The sequence below is a fragment of the Callorhinchus milii genome, unplaced genomic scaffold (assembly GCF_018977255.1).
Source record: "Callorhinchus milii isolate IMCB2004 unplaced genomic scaffold, IMCB_Cmil_1.0 Scaffold2, whole genome shotgun sequence".
Taxonomy (NCBI): Eukaryota; Metazoa; Chordata; class Chondrichthyes; order Chimaeriformes; family Callorhinchidae; genus Callorhinchus; species Callorhinchus milii.
This window is the reverse complement of record NW_024704743.1, coordinates 57,960,814-57,978,575: the sequence shown is the minus strand read 5'-3', so window position 1 is coordinate 57,978,575 and position 17,762 is coordinate 57,960,814. Positions and strand designations below refer to the sequence as shown.

At 39.2% G+C, this 17,762-nt stretch overlaps 1 protein-coding gene across 3 annotated transcripts in view; it reads left to right on the top strand.

The window, feature by feature from the left end:
• The window catches only part of phf14 (PHD finger protein 14), a gene marked incomplete at its 5' end in the record, with an annotated part of 136,229 nt that overhangs the window by 31,789 nt on the left and 86,678 nt on the right, over positions 1-17,762 (top strand). For all 3 annotated transcript variants that reach the window (XM_007899722.2, XM_042346928.1, XM_042346927.1), the window contains 6 exon segments: positions 1,462-1,608; positions 4,442-4,712; positions 5,068-5,174; positions 9,197-9,292; positions 10,905-11,008; positions 13,376-13,507. In XM_007899722.2, coding sequence (XP_007897913.2) covers positions 1,462-1,608; positions 4,442-4,712; positions 5,068-5,174; positions 9,197-9,292; positions 10,905-11,008; positions 13,376-13,507 — 857 coding nt within the window.

Genomic DNA, 17,762 nt, shown 5'->3' with positions numbered 1-17,762 from the left:
AGAGAGACACATGCTCTCACATACACATACACACACTCTTTCTCACCTGCGCACGCCCCCTCAGGGTGATTTGATTGAGGTGTTTAAGATGATAAAGAGATTCAATATGGTAGATACAGAGAAGCTATTTCCTATGGTGGGGGAATCCAAAACAGGGGGCACAGTCTTAAAATTAGAACCAGACCTCTTAAGAGTGAAATCAGGAAGCATTGTTTCACTCAAAAGGTGGTAGAATTCTGGATTTCTCTCCCCCAAGAGACTGGATGCTGGATCCATCCACACCTTCAAGAGTGAGGTTGATGGATTTTTGGAAGGTCCGGGTATTAAGGGATATGGGGAAAAAGCAGGAAATTGGAATTGACAGAATTAGTTGAGGTACAGATCAGCCATGATCTAATTGAATGGCGGAACAGGCTGGAAGGACTGAATGGCCTACTACTGTTCCTATGAGGGGCCAGGAGAAAAAGCCGTTTGAGGAGACAAGGTGATAGTGGTTAGCTAAATAGGACTCAAACTAGGAGAGTGCGGGCCCACTGATTGACTGGGTGGTGGCGTGGTCGAATGCAGTGAATAGGTTCCAGGAGGACAAGGAGGTATTAACATTGTAAGACAAAACAGAGGGATCCCTGGTTAGAGAGAGGGAAAGGATGTAGTTTGGGGTAACACAACTGAAAAGCATTGTTTCAGCATGCACACTTTCCCAGCTACACTGCTTTTTAACCTGTCTTGGTTACATTTGAGGGTGGAAGCGACAACCATGGATAGATGAAATGCTCCCAGTGACTGCTCTTCAGATAGCAAAATGGTTTTACTATAGTTTGTCTGGTCAAATTATAAACAAAAGTTTGGTGAGTAGTTGCATAAAATAGTAGTGAGTACTGTAGTTGCTTCAAAACAACTGTATCAGCTTCTCTTCTATCTCAAATCTCAGAAGTTGGAGCCAAAGATGGTATTTCCATAGGATGAACTTTGGTGGTGGGTTCTGTCTCTATCACTAAGTGTGAGTTATATTAAGAATTCGCTGCTGAGTTTAGAATTTCACTACTGACTTAACTAATGATGCCAAAGGGAGTTTTGTTGTGGAAAGTTTAGGTACTTTACCTAAAGTAATTTTCAGAAGTGATCCTATTATATTTTGGGTAATGCATTTTCAATTGGTAGGGAATGAAAATCAAAAATGTGAAAAAATTCTGTTCCTGATTTCAATGCATATTCAATTTTGAAATGTTAATATGTGTTCATACACTGTAAAAGCATCTGATGGTGTAGATTGCAAGCATCTGCTCAGTTTAGAGGTATAAAACATTGTGTGCTGTAATTGTTGACAATCTTTGAACGATGTTTGAAATCAGAACTGATGCCATCATAATCCTTTCAACTGTGGAATATGACGTTATACGGTTTAAATAACTTACATATCAATGGAGAATTGAATTCACTGTTTTTCCTCTTTTGGCACAGGATATAGCTGATCCGTTTTTTGCATATTGCAAACAGCATGCTGACAAATTTGACAGAAAATGGAAACGAAAGAACTATTTAGCTTTACAGTCATACTGTAAAATGACCTTGCAAGAACGAGACAAGCATGTCAGCCCAGAAGCACAGGTACATGTGCTAGAACTGTAACATTGTTTATTACATTGTATTAAAAGCTTTGTGTAAAAATGAAAGGAAAATTGTAGTGGCACTTCTCATGAAACCTACTCCGTTGACCCAATTCCCACACCGCGCTTGTCTACCAACCTGCCACTTCTTGGGCTGTGTTATCTGATGCCGACAGCCTCTATGTGGTTCGGTACTCCCCCTTCTCAAACAGTGGTCATATCCCTTCTCAAAAAAAAAGCACTTTGCCTCCCCCCGTCCCCAACTCTAGCTATAAGCCCCATATCCAACCTGCCCTTCCTCTCCAAGGTGCTGAAATGCACAGTCACCTCCCAGTGCATTCTTGGTCTCCAACCACTCCAGGTGTTAGTCCCTCCAATCCAGGTTTCGCTTTGCTCACAATGCTGAGGCAGCCCTTGTCAAATTCACAAGTGACATTCTCCCAGTGTACAACCAGGGCTTGCTATGTGTCTTGATCTCCTCTGTGTTTCACGCTGTCAGCCTTCTTCACTGAGTCTCCTTTCTGGTACGCCTCCGTGGCTTTGCATTTACCTGGTGTTACTTTTATTTCAGCACCTTGGGACGTCCTCCTGAGGTGAAAGACGCTATATAAATGCAAGTTGTTTTGCTTTTGTCCCAATATCTTTAATGCTTCTACTCTGCTGGTTTCTCCAACTCCACCACTATGTTTGTTGGGGCTCTATTTTTAGTCCTCTCCTTTTCTTCCATCTCTATGGTACCGTTGATGACATCATCCGCAGGCATGGGATGCACTCCATACATTTGCAGATGACATTCAACTCTACCTTTTTGCCTCCACTTTCAACTCCAGACACATTAACTGACAAACATAATAATAATATCAAGTCCTGTAAGAGCCTCAATTTTCTCCAATTCAGTGTTAACAAAACTGAGTTTCTCCTGCTTGGCTCTTGCCAGCATCAACTTACCTCAGTACTGATTGTTTCGATGTTCCTAGTTGCTCACTCCGGTTCACAAGTACTGTGAGGAACCTCAACATTTTGTTTAACGCTCTACTTTTGATTTCATCCTGGCTCTGACCAAGTCCATTTTCTTCTGTCTTTGAAACAATGCCCATAACTCAATCAAAATCCTCATTCATGCATTTTTCACCAAACCCTGCTCATAGGCCTCCCTAGCTTTACCCTTTACAAAGTTCAGATCATTTGAAACTTCACAAGTCTTGGATAATCTCTTTAACAGGCTCTGTGAGCCCAATATCCCCAATCTTGCCCTGCTACACTGGTTCCCATCCACCACATGATCAAATTTTAAAAAGGTCTTGCCTTCAAATGCAACGTCTCAAATCCCACGATGTCCCCAAATGCGTCCATGGCCTATGTGTGCAATCTGTGACCCTACTCCTACTACAAACAGCTGTGATCAGTCAGAAAACAGTTACCCTATCCATATTCTTATGGATATGGATAGGGTAACTTTTGCCCACAAATATATGGTCAATTCACTTTACGGTCTGTTCTGTGAAGTGCTTTGAGAGGTCTAGAAGATGTGAAAAGCGCTATATCAAGTGCAAGGATTATTATTATTATATTCTGTGAACCGCATTGAGACGTCTCAAAGATGTGAAAAGCCCTATATCAAATGCAAATATTATTATTATCATTATTATTAACTCTGCAGCTTGTGTCCGCTCCTGCAGGCTCCGTGAACCTATCAACCCCACCTTTGCCTGGCTCTGCTGGTTCCCCATCCCCCAGAGGATAGAGTTCAAAATCCTCACCCTCATCTTCAAAACCCTCTACGGCCTTGCTCCTTCTTTCCTACACCATTTCAAATTTGTCCGTTCCTTCTGCTCAGGAGGCTCCAGCCTGCTTCATGTCCAACGCCCAGCCTTCCCCACCATCGGCAGTCGGGCATTCAGCCTCTCTGGCCCTACCCTCTGGAACTCCATCCCACAGTCCCTTCAACTTGTTCCCTCCCTTACCTCCGTCGAGTCACATTTCAAAACCCTCCTCATCAACTGTGCCTTCGCTCACCCTCCTACCCTCCACCCCTCCCGTTCCCAACTCCCTGCTCAAGTCCAAATCCCTGACTCTCCAGCAACATGACGCCTTCCCGACATAAAGGGCACTTTACAAATGTAATTTATTATTATTGTTGTTAAGTGGCTAAGAAGAAGATTTTTACAAATAAATACATTTTTATTTGTTTCCCAAATTGACAATTATCTTCCTTACCTAAAAAATATTTGCCATTCATCTTCCTGTAATGTGAATTACAAACTTGTCGATTTTATGTAGTTTTAACCATAAAGGTAGATATTCGATGTTCACAATATGTACATCTTTAAGTTTAAGCAGATGCAAAACTATGTAACACATTTTGGAAAAATGAACTCCCTTCCTTTTCAAGTCTAGCTGAGTTCTTTGTTCAATCCAATGCCATATGTTTTTGGCCGGCTCTAATATGCTGTAAAGTGAATTGACTGTATATTTGTGGTGGTCAAAACGCGGCAGCCAATTGCGCACAGCAGTGTCCCACAAACGGTTGTTGATTGAGTGACCAAATTTTTTTTTAAGGACTAGTTCTGATTGATGTGCAGCTTGTGGAGGGAAGAGTTGGAAAGGCTGAAAAACATGCTTAAAAAAATGAGATAAACAGAAAATATTTTGGTGATAGCACTCAATTGTTTTGATAGTTTTGTTGCAGTTTTTTTAATGATGGCCTCTAATAATGATTACTGGCACCTTAATAATTGCATTGTTTTCTTGACAATAATTGTATCATCATTTGAATGTATAATTGCTGTTTTGAATTTAGCCTGCTGATTTTTTTATTATTTCTGTATGTTTAGGCACGCATCACTACAAGGCTCCAGCAATACCGTGCGAAAGTGGAGTTCAATCGTAATGCCAAACCCAATGCGTGGGTTCCCAGGGAGAAGCTACCACGCCCACTCACCAGCAGTGCTTCTGTTATCCGCAAGCTTATGCGGAAAGCTGAACTGATGGGGATTAGCACAGACATCTTCCCTGTGGACAATCTAGATACCAACTCTAGTGTGGATGGCAGGAGGAAGCACAAACAGCCAGCCTTGACTGCTGACTTTGTGAATTATTACCTTGGTACGGAAAAGGATATGAGAAACCATTGCAATGGAAGTATAGGCTGATGGAATCATTTTCCTGAAAATTAAACGTTTCACTGACGTGGAGTAAAATGATGTATTGCTAATTTTCATAATGTTGGAAACGTTTCACTACCCGTGGACAAAGACGAGAGCTAAAGTCCTCAGTCTTAATTTAGTAGTTATTGTCTAAAAATGATAATATAAATTTGTCCACTCTAAAGAAAATTAAGCTGTGGACAGCGTTTTAATACACCTGTTTACATTTTTCTTAACTATTTATATGTTGATTTACNTTTTTTTGTTAATATTTTAGTAGTAGCCCATTAATTCTGACTTCTATTTATTTGCAGAGAGGAACATGAGAATGATGCAAATACAGGAAAACATAGCTGAGCAGAAGAACTTAAAGGATAAACTTCAAAACGAGCAGGAATCACTTCATGTAGAGTATAATAAGGTAAGAGAAAGTTTGTGTTGTAGTGTAAAATACATGCTATGCAGTTATAGGAAACCTGTTCTATCAATTAACAGAAACACTCTGGAGTGAAGAATTGTATGTGCTGCTTTAATCTGTAGTTATCCCAGGAAGATGGAAAACAGGAAAAAATTGTATTATTGTTAAGACACTGGTATTTCACATAGAAATGCTTGTAAGACGAAATGTTTAGCAGCAGGCAGTGCATTTAGGGAGAGCATTAAAACATATTGCAAAGTGGTACCAGTTTACTGATCATTTCATGGTCTGATGTTGATTGGAAGATAAGTTTAAACTGAAAGAATTGTTTGGGAAATGATTACAGCTGTGAGAAGTGCCTAGTTCTGAAACTTCTCCATCTTTAATAATTTGGTTATTTACTCCTCCCTCTTTAATAATTTGGCTATTTAGATCCACATCGCTACGCAGTTTTCTTGAAGTTTATGTGCAGTGCTATAACACGCCCTCCCAACATGAATGGCACTATATCAATGTAAATTATTGTTTTAAGAGCAAAAAGTAATGCTTCACATTTAGAACCCTGCCAGTGACATTCAAATAAATATCTTCTTATGCAGAACATAACTTGGGGAAATGAAGGCACTGATTTCAGTAATTAGAGGTAAAGTACTCAACTCAGTACAGAGAAATCAGCAGATTCTGTGTTACCAGCCCAAAGTTTAATATAGGATGAATAAAATGCTTTCCCAATATTATTGACCTAAGTTTAAATTTAGACTATTACATTTTTTTGTATACACTCTTTAAAATGTTGCAAGTGTATGACATTCAGATGGAACTTGTTTAACTTAATGGAGTTTTTAAAGACACAAAAGAATGACTTGCATCACTTCATACTGCTAGAATGTGTTGTATAGCACTCTGGACTTTACAAGTATATGTCATTTTAATATGATTATTCAGAAACCTTTTATGGAAAATTGAATGGATTGGAGCAATGATCTTTAACCTCTGACATGTGGAATTAAATCAAGTTCAAGCTGCTAGGTTGTATGTCTCTCCTCTGACTTCAACTGAGATGGATTGCAATTTCACTCTAGTGGACATAGATGCGTGGTACACAACGGTATACTTAATAATATTAATAAAATTTGTCACACAATGGCATTCATTCAGCAAGATCTCATAATTTTATAATCACTAATTCTAGTGTGAGAAATAGAAGAATTCATGAGAATATAATACTCTTCTGAGATAGAAGCAAGATTGCTTTGTTAATGTAGAGTACAGATAAGGTAAGCACATTAGAAGTATAAATAGACGCATGGCACTGTTGAAAGAGATCAAAGGGTGTTGGTTGATTCCTCGCTCAACTCCAAACAGTGTGGAGCAATACCAGCAACTTGCATTTATACAGGAACTTCATGTAGGATAACATTTTGGATTGTTTCACAATGACGGGGTTGGATGCTGAGCAAGGGAGGGTGGGAAGGTGACTGTAAATATGGTCGAAGAGGTAACTTTTTAGGTAGGATTTAATGACAGGGAGCTAGAGGGAGGGAGTTCGAAGGGATGGGGCAAGATGATGGAGCAGAGGAGGTAAGGATGTGCAACAGGCCTATTTGCTGTAGGGGGGAGTAAAAGAGTGGGATAGGGCGGAATAGGGTACAAAGGGTGAGGACCTTGAATCATGTGGAGTATAAACCCCAGCAAGGACTAGCTGGGCTGAACGGGTTTTTCTATGTTGTATATTCTAAGTAAATCTATGAAATCGATTTATTGGGAGACGAGGAACCCGATGGAATCTAGTGAGGAATAGGGTGATGGATATGCAGAGTTTGGTGAGGATGTGGTCATTGGAGTTTCCAAAATTCAGCAGTTTGTAGACCATGGATCTAGGGAGACTAGTGAGGAGTACATTAGAAAGTCAAATGCAGCTAGGTAACAAAGGTGTGAATGAGCAGTAAAGGAAATACGGTACAGGATGTTGGACTATGTTGCCAAATTAATTTAATTCAAATCCTAAGAGTCATACTGCTCTAGTCAGATTCCACTTGAAATGCTGTGCACATTGCAACAAAAACAAGTTGCATTTATATAACGCCTTTCACATCAGAAGGCTGCCCCAAGATGCTGGACAACTGAGGTTTTGCTACTGAACTGAGGGTTGGATTCGGTTGGGAGAGATGCCCAAAGGGCTTTCAAAGAGGAATGTCTTGAGATGGACCTTGAAGGGAGAGAGACAAAAGGACTCTGTGATACAGTTCCAGAGATTATGGAGAGATAGACTGAAAGTCTGACCGTCGATGGGCAGGGTGGGGGATGTAAAACAGTGCCTGCTGAGTGGAGGGAGCGGGGTGGGGGTGGGGGAGCGTGGTAGGGTTTAAGAGGTTGCAGAGATGGGAGGGTGGAAAGCCGGTGGAGCTGGGAGTGAATGAGGGTAATAGGCTCGCGGAACCCGGGGCAGGAGAGGACACTAGCTGCAGAGTTTGTCTGTAGTTTGTGTCTTAGGATTTGAGTGGTCTGCAGATTGAGGAGGGAAGATTTAGGAGTCTGGTGAGCAAGCGTTGGCTGCACATGATGAAAACAAGATCTGACAAGGTAATAAGACAAGCAAACACAAGTTCTGGCACATGAAGGGCACCTTTAGCACCAAGCCCTGATCTCAGATCACAAGAGAGATATGGTTAAAAAGACCCTTTGTCCCTTTTGATCTCATGCTGCCAGAGTACCAGTGTACCAGTTACTTCAGCCTCAACCACCCTCCTGGCAACCTGTTTGAACTGTTGATTACCTCTTGTGTAAAGAAATATTTCATATAGTGCCCTAAAATTATCCTTCATGTCGCTGACCTGAGTTCTCTTATCCTGTTGCTAAGCAAAGTATTTGTTCAAGGTTCACTTTTTCTACCCAATTTTGCATATTACATACCTCTGTAAGGTCTCCTATGCAACATTTTTTTAAAGTTAAAGAGCCTTCGCTTAGCCACTCATTCCTTGAAGTTCATCCCTCCAATACCAGGGATCGGCTTTTTTACTCTTCTCCGCTGTCTCCAGAGCCTTCTGTTGTGATAACTAGAACAGTAGTGAAGTGCTCGGATCAGTGTGGCCTGAGCAGAGCACTACACAACTTGACACTTCTGTTTTCTGAACTCTCTTAATGATTTGGCAATATATTCCAGCATCCTGCTTGCAATTATTGTTGCCTTATGCTATTTGCACAAGGTGACCAATGTCACCTGTCACTTTTGATCACTTTTCTCTTAACTTCTATCCCATTTATGTAATACATGTGCCCCATTCATGTTGATTATGAATTCTGCTCAAACATAAAGGATTGCCATGTAACCAAGATACTGGCAAGAATTTAGCAATTTGTGGATCCATATCATTTTAGAAGAAAATGCTTTGAGGAGCGGACAAAAGAAAAAAAAATTGGGTAGATATAGTCATTGCTGACTGCAAAATCCAAGACCTAACTCCTGTAAAGAAGGGTGGGACAACATGAAAGACTTGAAAGGTGTGGAACGAGCACAGTCAAATCCAGACGTGCATGAATGTACGCATGAATGGGTAACCTCATCTGGGCAGAGACCAAGCATCTGTCAATAAGAGCAGGAACAGGGAATTAAGTTCCCTGCTACATCTTCATCCATGGATTTGACTTGTGTGCAGCCATCTAATCTTTGCTGTGCAGCTCAGAAATAAAGCAAATGGGAAACCCTGCACTAATCTGCACTAGATGTGTTTTTAAAAGGAGAGGAAAATGTATCTGTATACTCTCATGAAAGGTCATAACTGAAATGTTAATGTGTATTTCTCGTTCAGATGCTGATTTCCCTACTGTGAACTTCTACTGTTTTGTGTTTTTATTTGCCAGCACACTTGCTGATATTTTAGCTAAAATGGAAAACCATGTGTTTAGAGTGCCTCCTACAGACAGTTTTTATTTTTTTTAAAAAGAAGCCCAGAATAACAATTGCTGCTGTATGATTTCCATTTAATTCCATGCTTGTAACCTCCCACCTATTCTTTCTTGCTCAGTTGTTTGAATCGTTGGAAAATCTGAGAAATATGAACAGCAAATTGCGTAGAGAAGGACAAACTCTGTGGAGTACACTTGGTAACATTGCTGGCCAGGTTAGTGGATGAAATCTATTTGATTTCTTTTCGTACATGATTTTATTAAATGTTTTTCTCTCCTGCAATTTAGTGCTGGCATAAAGCCAATTGAGTCAACCGTACTGAAAGAGTAATGATTTCTGATGGGAATAAATCGATAGGCATGCAACCTACCTTATAGCTGATTTGTGTTATAAAAACTATCATGTTTGTAGAATGTACTTCTTTCCATTTTCAGTAATTGATTGACCTGCCAGGTGTGATGGAACTAACTCCGTCATCCCAACTACTTTTTTTCCCAGTTGTACAAAGTTGTCGAGATCTAATGTGCTAATATGTCAATCCGTTCACGCTAGTTGTTATTTCATTGTCTAGATGTAGATTCTTGGGGACATGAATACTGATTAATACAGTATTTAAATTAACAATAAGGATTGAACCTTAATATATTTTACAATTTTAGTGGGTTTAAGACATTTTTCCTACATGAGAGTTACAATACCATTGCAAATTGTTATAACTTGTGTATTTTTCTTCTTCTTTTAAAGTAAACTTTTTTTTAAAGAAGCAAAGATACATTTTTGGGTCAATGAATCTGTAGCCTCAATTTACTTGTTGGGAATTAGAATTATTGTCAGGGAGCACTGAGTGGCATTCTGATCAATAGAAAGTGTAAAGCAGGGTACAAACACATCTTTCAATTGTCAAAAGTGTTTGCAGAATAGAAAAGTCCTATGTAATAAAATGTAAACAGGACCTTGTTTTATTTTCAAAATAGTTAATTTTGGGGCAGGTTAAATTCAATTCATGAGAACTGAACCTGCATTTTTGACATCAGTAAGGTGGGACTGAACAAAACATAACAGCTATTGGTTTAAGAAACTGGAAAGCAACAAGAAATTAGATTCAAGGCTACCATGCTTGAAATGATCATTGCATATGACTTACAATTTCAGAACCTTTTTTCCCCAACCAGAAAATAACAAAGCACAAAAAGCAACAAGATGTGCTAATGCATTTCCTACTGCATGCAGTAAAAAACAGTAACAGCAGGATTCATTTACACAGCTTGCATAACACTTTTTTTCCAGTTGGCTGAACAGATGCAGGCCCACAGGGCCACTGTGAAATGACTTTGATAGATGGTTGCTGTCTGGGAAGCTAGCATGCTGCAGATTAGTGGAAACCCAAAGAGAATCTTGTCTGCTTTGTAGAGAGTTTGGTCCAATAAGATAATTTTTCTAATTAACCTATAGAGCACCAATGTACCTGGATGTTGAGGAAAATAAACTACTTTAATATTCTTTTGTCAAGGCTGGCATTTTTCCTCACCTAAAGTAGTGTGTCCTTGTCTGTCACTTTCAAAACTCTGAAAGTAAGTCGTGCAATCTTATTCTGTAAAGCTGTTACACGTTGGTGTTAGGCAAGCTGATTTGCTTTAAAATTGATTTTACATCTCGCTACTCTGTATGAATTAAAATTTGTGCAATACTTTGAACTTGTACACCCATGGAGAATATTATTAAGCTTCAAGCTGTGTTTTATCATTATTAACAGTTGAGTATGAGTTGTCTTGTCTGCTAACTTATAAAGTGGAAACAACAATTGATTTTAATTTTCTTATTTACAGAAGTTGAATTACCCAGTAATCCTACGCACGCCCAAGGAACGACGACTAAGTAAGAAAGATGGAGGAACTTTGAAATCATTGTCATCACCAGCAGTACTGTACAGGTACATGGCTAATCTTCATTACCAGATTGCTTCTTCAACTAAAGAGACATATCCAATTTACAAAATGCCCATTGCAAGACTTTTCCATAATAATTGTTCCTTTGTATAACTGGTTATGTTGTAACACTTGGTGCCAAAATTATTGTTAGTTGTAATTATTTATTACAGGTTAAAATTGTAATCCAAATCTCTTTAATTTTAACCTGTTTTGGGAGTGAAATCCCCCCTGCCCAGCTTGAGTGCAGTTTGTCCGAAGACTTTGTGGCATCTTCTTGATCATCTGTTTAGCAGTCGTGACCTGATTAATTTTCTTAACCAGGAGCAGGCATTTGAGAACTATTTCAAGAATGCTGATTGAGTTAAACGAGTATCCTGTTTTTAGCTGCATTGAAAAATCACTCTATGTGATCAGAAACAACAAATGGAATACTGAAGTCTTCGAGGCCAAGATTTTGCTGAACTTGGGGTGGGTGGAAGAAGAGGTGGTACCCAATTAGTTTTGCTTTAAAAATAAATCACTACTTTTATTATCCATCTAATTTTCACTATTCCTCAGGACTGTTCACACCATGCAGTCAAGAGGATAGCTGGTCCAAGAAACCACTTATAGTCTGTGATAATGAAAACAAGCAGTGGTGGAGGGTGTTATCTGATGGATGAGTTAGTCGGGGTTAATTTTACTCACAAAAAATATTACTGCATTGGTTGTAGCTGAATAGATGCAGTGGAGTTTATTCAATAGAAGGCCCATATAGCTGGGCTGTATGTATCTTCATCTTGAATCTTGTTTTGTTTGCACCAAAAATAAGAAATTGATGCTTCCACATGGAGATTTGGAGTTGTTTACAGAACTAACTATGTTAATTGAATGGTGTGAATATAGTTATGAAGAAAGGAACATATTAGATGGATAATATAAATAGCCTTTTTTTTTCTAATTCATGCTCATCCAATAGAACCGCAAATCTCAAATATTCATCATAGTGGAGGAACTTTCCTTAAACTCCAATTCCTGTGAACAAACTAAAATGAGTGTATTATGCAGATTTCATTATGCAAGTCTCAGTTGATCCTGAATTGCAGTGGTGGAAGTGGAAACCATGGAATTGTTTACCTAGCAGTAAGTTGGAACTTGGGTGTTAGTCGATTGGCGGATTGCTTTTCTGGGGGTAATAATTCCTTTAAAAGAAATAAAAGTTTATTTATTATTCCACAACTGTTTGTGGCACCTGCTGTGTGCAGTTGGCTGCTACATTTCCCCCACAAAATACACAATCAATTCATTTTACAGTTTATTGTGTGGAGTGCGTTGAGACGTCTCAAAGATGTGATAAGGCGATATGTCAAACGCAAAGATTATTATTACTATTATTAATTGAGAATGGAACCCATTGGATAAGGAAAAGTTATCAAAGATGAGGTGGAGCTGCTGAGTTGCAGTGTCTGTAGAATGCTAGGAACATAAGATGAGTGGGTTATCTACTGGGGTTATGGCAGATAATTGAGGTTTTACTACGTTTGTGTGGTTTGCCCGAAACTGGAACTTTCAAAGACCGCTATTTTTCAAATATCAAGTCCATAAATAGCGATATAATTGCTTTTTCTACACCTATGGAATTGCACCCTGTTATGCCACCTGTGATATGTATAATTAGGACAGATTGCAGGACGAGGTGTGATTTATGTAACACAATTGTAAGGTCAGATTTTGGAATACTTAGACTACGCTCATGCTCACAAAAAACTAAACAGAGGGTCACAAAACTCACTCAAATACATGTACTTGCCAAAGCATCTCAGCCACATGATGGCAGAGCTCAACAAACTCTGGATTTAGAGCATTTATCCTGCATGAATTGAATTTGAGTTTTGCAAATATAGTGTGGGTTGTGATCCTGTACTGAATTTTGACCTTTTGTTGGGATAAACATCCTACAGGTGATTCAGAGAAATTACTGTTTTTTTCCGCAATGTTATCTACCCTGAAAGCACCCTGAATTGTGCCTTCACAAGACCAGTAGCCCTCTAGTACTCATTCCAAAGTGTCATTTCGTAATGTGTAAGCCATTGTGTGTTGGCAACACTATTCAGCTATTGAATACGTGACAGCTATGTCCGATCTATGAACTCTTTGCACAAAGGTCACTGACCAGAGATCAGGAGGAGGATTGCTGGCTGGTATTTGTTTTTCTTTCTAGAGACACTAAGCCAACTCAGGAGATTGGGAATTAACTTGTAACTCGCTGGTCTGCTTTAATCAGTACTCGGTGGTACCTTTACCAACTAGGGCATCAAGTGAATTATTCACAGGCGAATGTTTTGGAATTACAATGTATCTTGGATCATCTGTTATTTATTTGTTTGCAGCTGTGGAATTTGTAAGAAGAATCACGACCAACATCTTCTCGTCCTGTGTGACACTTGCAAACTCTATTACCATCTGGGTTGTCTGGACCCACCTCTAACAAGAATGCCCAAGAAAACCAAAAATAGTTACTGGTAAGATTGGTTTGATGTAGTAAATTTTCCAATTTTAAAATCAGTTTCTTATATTTCTTATAATTCCAACTGTCCTTTATGGAAGGCAAGTGCAACATTAATAGGCAGTTGTATAACCAGTGAACAGGCCACTTTAGAAACTAGGAATGGGAGCGGAACATTAGGAACACAGGAAGAGAAGGCCCATTGAGCCTGTTCCAAAATCATGGCCGATCGCAACTCAATTCTACCTCTCCACCCTCTCTCCATATCCCTTGGTTTCCTTGTCTATCAAGTATTCATATATTTGCTTTTTAAATTCTTCAAATGACTCTCCCTCCACTGCACTCTGGGGAGTGAACTCCACACTTCCACCACCCACTACTATTGAAGGAGAGTAGAGTGCAGATGCATTACACTGGCAGTAAATTTCCCAGTATAAGTTGAAATCAAAATAATGCCTGAATGCCGCATCCCTTTTTTTGTTTAAAAAGGGAAACGGTTAAGATGAGGGAATTATAGAACAATTAGATTTCCTTCAGTTGTGGATAAACTTGTAGAAACCATAATATGAGATTGAATTTGTGAACACTTTAAAAGGTAGGGATTGATCTAATTGTAAAGAGCCTATCATGCTTGACTAATTTAATTGATTTTTTTAAATAATGACAGTTGTGCTGATAAAGTAATGTGTTTGAAATGTATGGATTTTCAGATGCATTTGGGAAAGTGCTACATAAAAGGCACTTGAAAATTGAGGGTCGTGGTCTTAAAGGTAAATTGGTGGCATGGACAGAGGGATGGCAGAATAATAGAAGACAAAGAATAGTGCTAAATGTTTTTTTTGGCTTACATGTATGCAGTTTAACAGCATGTGAAGGATCCATTTTTGGCCATCTATTGTTTTCACTTCCTATTAATGAACTGGAAATTGACAAATAGGTAATTTTCTAAGTTTGCTCATGAGCTCAAATTAGGGGCTGTAGGAAAATGAGATTGCGGGAACTTGCAGGAGACATAGTAGGTAGATAGATAACTGATGCTACTTAATGTTGAAAAATGTGAAGTAGTATATTTTGAGGGGAAAATAACAAAAAAGGAAACTCGATATTATAACTCTTACTAATTCTGAGGAACAGATATCTAAGGGTAATGATGCATTGATCATTAATTATTATATTACAGATAGAAAATGCCATTCAATCTAAAAGTCAGAAATGATGTTAAATGTTTACAAGATTTTGATTAGGCTATAGTTTGATTTGGTCTTACTAGCTTCACTATCCATAAAAAATTAATGCAAAACCGTTGTCAACTGCATCCTTACAGACACAAACTCTATATGTCATCACCGGTCTCTGCTCCTTGACTCTCAGCAGGTTGATTTCAAAACCCTTCACTCCCTAGCATCTTCCTATCCCACTCCTGCTCGCCTCTTCTGATAAGCTAACTCGGGCTATGCTGCCATCCTTCAGATGAGATGTTAAACTGAGATCCCATCTGCTTGTTGAGGTGGACGCTAAAGATCCCATGATACTACTAGAAAAGGGAAGGGAGTTTCTCCCAGGTCCCAATGTAAGTTGTTGTTGTTGTCCTGGACAGCAATCCCCCAAATAAAAATGGTTATTTGTTTCATGACTGACGGACATTCCAGGGCACAATTTAGCTGTCACGTTCATCTACAAATACAGTCCCTACACTTCACAGTAAATCCTATGAAGCTCTTTGAGACGTCTTCACGAAATAAAAGGCTTGATACCAAATGCAAGAATTATTTTTTAATGTAAGGATTATTTTGTTTGATAATGGCTCATTTTTTGCACTGATTATCATTCCTGAAATATTGAGTTTATTTTAAAATGGAGTCCTGTAGCTCAGTGGTTAGAGCACTCGCCTTTCAAGTAAGAGACCTGGGTTCTATTCCCGGCAGGGCAAAATGTTGGGCAAGTTTCCTTACTCCACGCGCCTCTGTTTACCTAGCCGTAAGTAGGAATCTGGTTGCTAGTCGATTGACGGATCGCTTTTCCGGGGAGAGTAATCTTTCAAAAACACAAAACAATAATAATTTAGTTACTCAGTTCACAACAGTTTGTGTGCAATTGGCTGCTGCGCAATTGGCTGAAATGTGCATTAAAACTTGAGGTACTAAATTGCATTTGGATACTTTGCATTAATAATATGTTAAGGCATCGTTGTGCTTACTAGTGGGAAATTAAACTTGTAATTAGAGACATTTATATTGAAAAATAAAATAAAGGAGAATGGAATGGTTTATATTAGGTACAGTTATGATTTGAAGTATTTTGGGAGTTGAACTGTAAATTATACATAAGAATATAACAGATCCAACTGAGAAAAGCTATTCTTATTATGCCCTTCATTTTGCACTTTCTGGATCATGCAAAAATGGTGTTCTGGAAGGACAAGGCTAAATTAGTTGAAGGGCCTTCCTCATTTGAACGTTGCCTGTCATTTTCATCGCCTTATTCATTAATTTCAAACATGTCTTGCCAGTACTCCCTATTTGAATCAGGATCCACAGCCTCTGATGGCTCAGCGAGTTGAGTCAGTGAGTTGAAAATTATACAACAAAATTACATTTATAGAGCACCTTTCACATCGGGAGGACGTCCCAAAGCACTGTAAAGTCAGGTGTCGGGGCCCGAGCATGGGGGAGGGGTGGTGTAGGGTTGAGGGAAGGCAGAGAGGTAGGAGGGAGACCAAAGGCACAATCGAAGAGAAGGGTCTTGAGACCAGCCTTGAAGGAGGCAAGGGAGGAAGCGAAGCGAAGGGACCGTGGGATGGAGTTCCCGAAGAGTTGGGATAGAAAGATAGAAATGGGCCAATCTGCACTTGGTTGCTGGTAGGGAGAGAAGAAATCAGACAGGAGTTCTGTTACCGCTTGCTGGCTACAGATCTTACTGGAAATGGCCTTGTGTGGATGCCATTTGAGGACAGGTACGAGTTTCAATTTGAGGTCCTCTGTGGTGCTTGCTGACACTCGCAGTTGAGGCTGACATGTTAGTATTATATTGGAGGGAATCTGTGGAACCCATACCCAGTAAAGGGAGAAAATTGGCAAGTGGAATAAAAAATGGAACCTGTGCATTTTACCTGGAATATGTTCACTTTGCTAGAAGGCGGTCTATTCCATAAATTATTCATATTGATAGGCAATTAAGAGGGAATTTTAAATCAATGATGCAATTGAGTAATTGTTTAATTGCATTCATAAAATGTTTTCATAAGGAGTGGCTGAGACAAGACATCTAAACTTAGATCTTAATAATTTTATGTACACTCATTTTTATTTTTATTATTTTTTGGTTGACTAGTGTCTGACCCATGCAGAAATGCGTCACCACGCTTACATGTATCCAAAAATTGAGAGTTTACATGGAAATTATCTCTGTGTCTGGAGTGGAATGCACACTCCAGACACACCCTGCTTATATAATTCTAGAAAGTATTAGGCAAAATTGAAAAGAGCCGAGGATTGGGGTTCTGATGTAATTTAATCAGCTAAAACAGCTCAGCTTGCCATTGAAAGCACTGAAAATCAAGCTTTCTGCTGCTTGTTCAGCTTGGATCACCCTACCTGTTTGAACTTTGAATCGCTTAGTTAATAGGAGCTGAGTAGGAAAAACTCTTGCTGTCAATGACTGATCTGCTCAAGTTCTGCCAATGAGCCAAGTTGGCTGTTCTGTCAACTATGGACCTGCTTGGTTCAGGAACTGGACTTCTAAGATTGCTACAGAAGATTGACTTGTTTCCAAAATTCAGTTTCCGAGCTCACGTGGAGTCCTGTAGCTCAGTGGTTAGAGCACTCACCTAGCAAATGAGAGACCTGGGTTCGACTCCCGGCATGGCAAAACCTTGGGCAAGCTTCCTTACTCCACACACCTGACAATAATTCTTCAAGAAAAAAAATAATAATAATTTGGTCATTCAAACCACGACTGTTCGGACACTGCTGTGCACAATTGGCTGCCATGTTTCGCCCAAAAATATACAATCAATTCACTTTACAGGAGATTCTGTGAAACGCTTTGAGACGTCTAGAAAACGTGAAAAGTGCTATATCAAATGCAAGGATTATTATTATATTATTACCTTAGAGCCTGCTCAGCTCCAAGGGGACCCCTCTTATCTCCCTTCACCCACCCTTACAACGGGAATATCAATAATTGATCATTTGACATCCAAGCAATGCAGGTTTGCCTTTGTGTCTTATGCAAATTGTTCTTACTTTAGGCTTTACACTCTCATCTATATC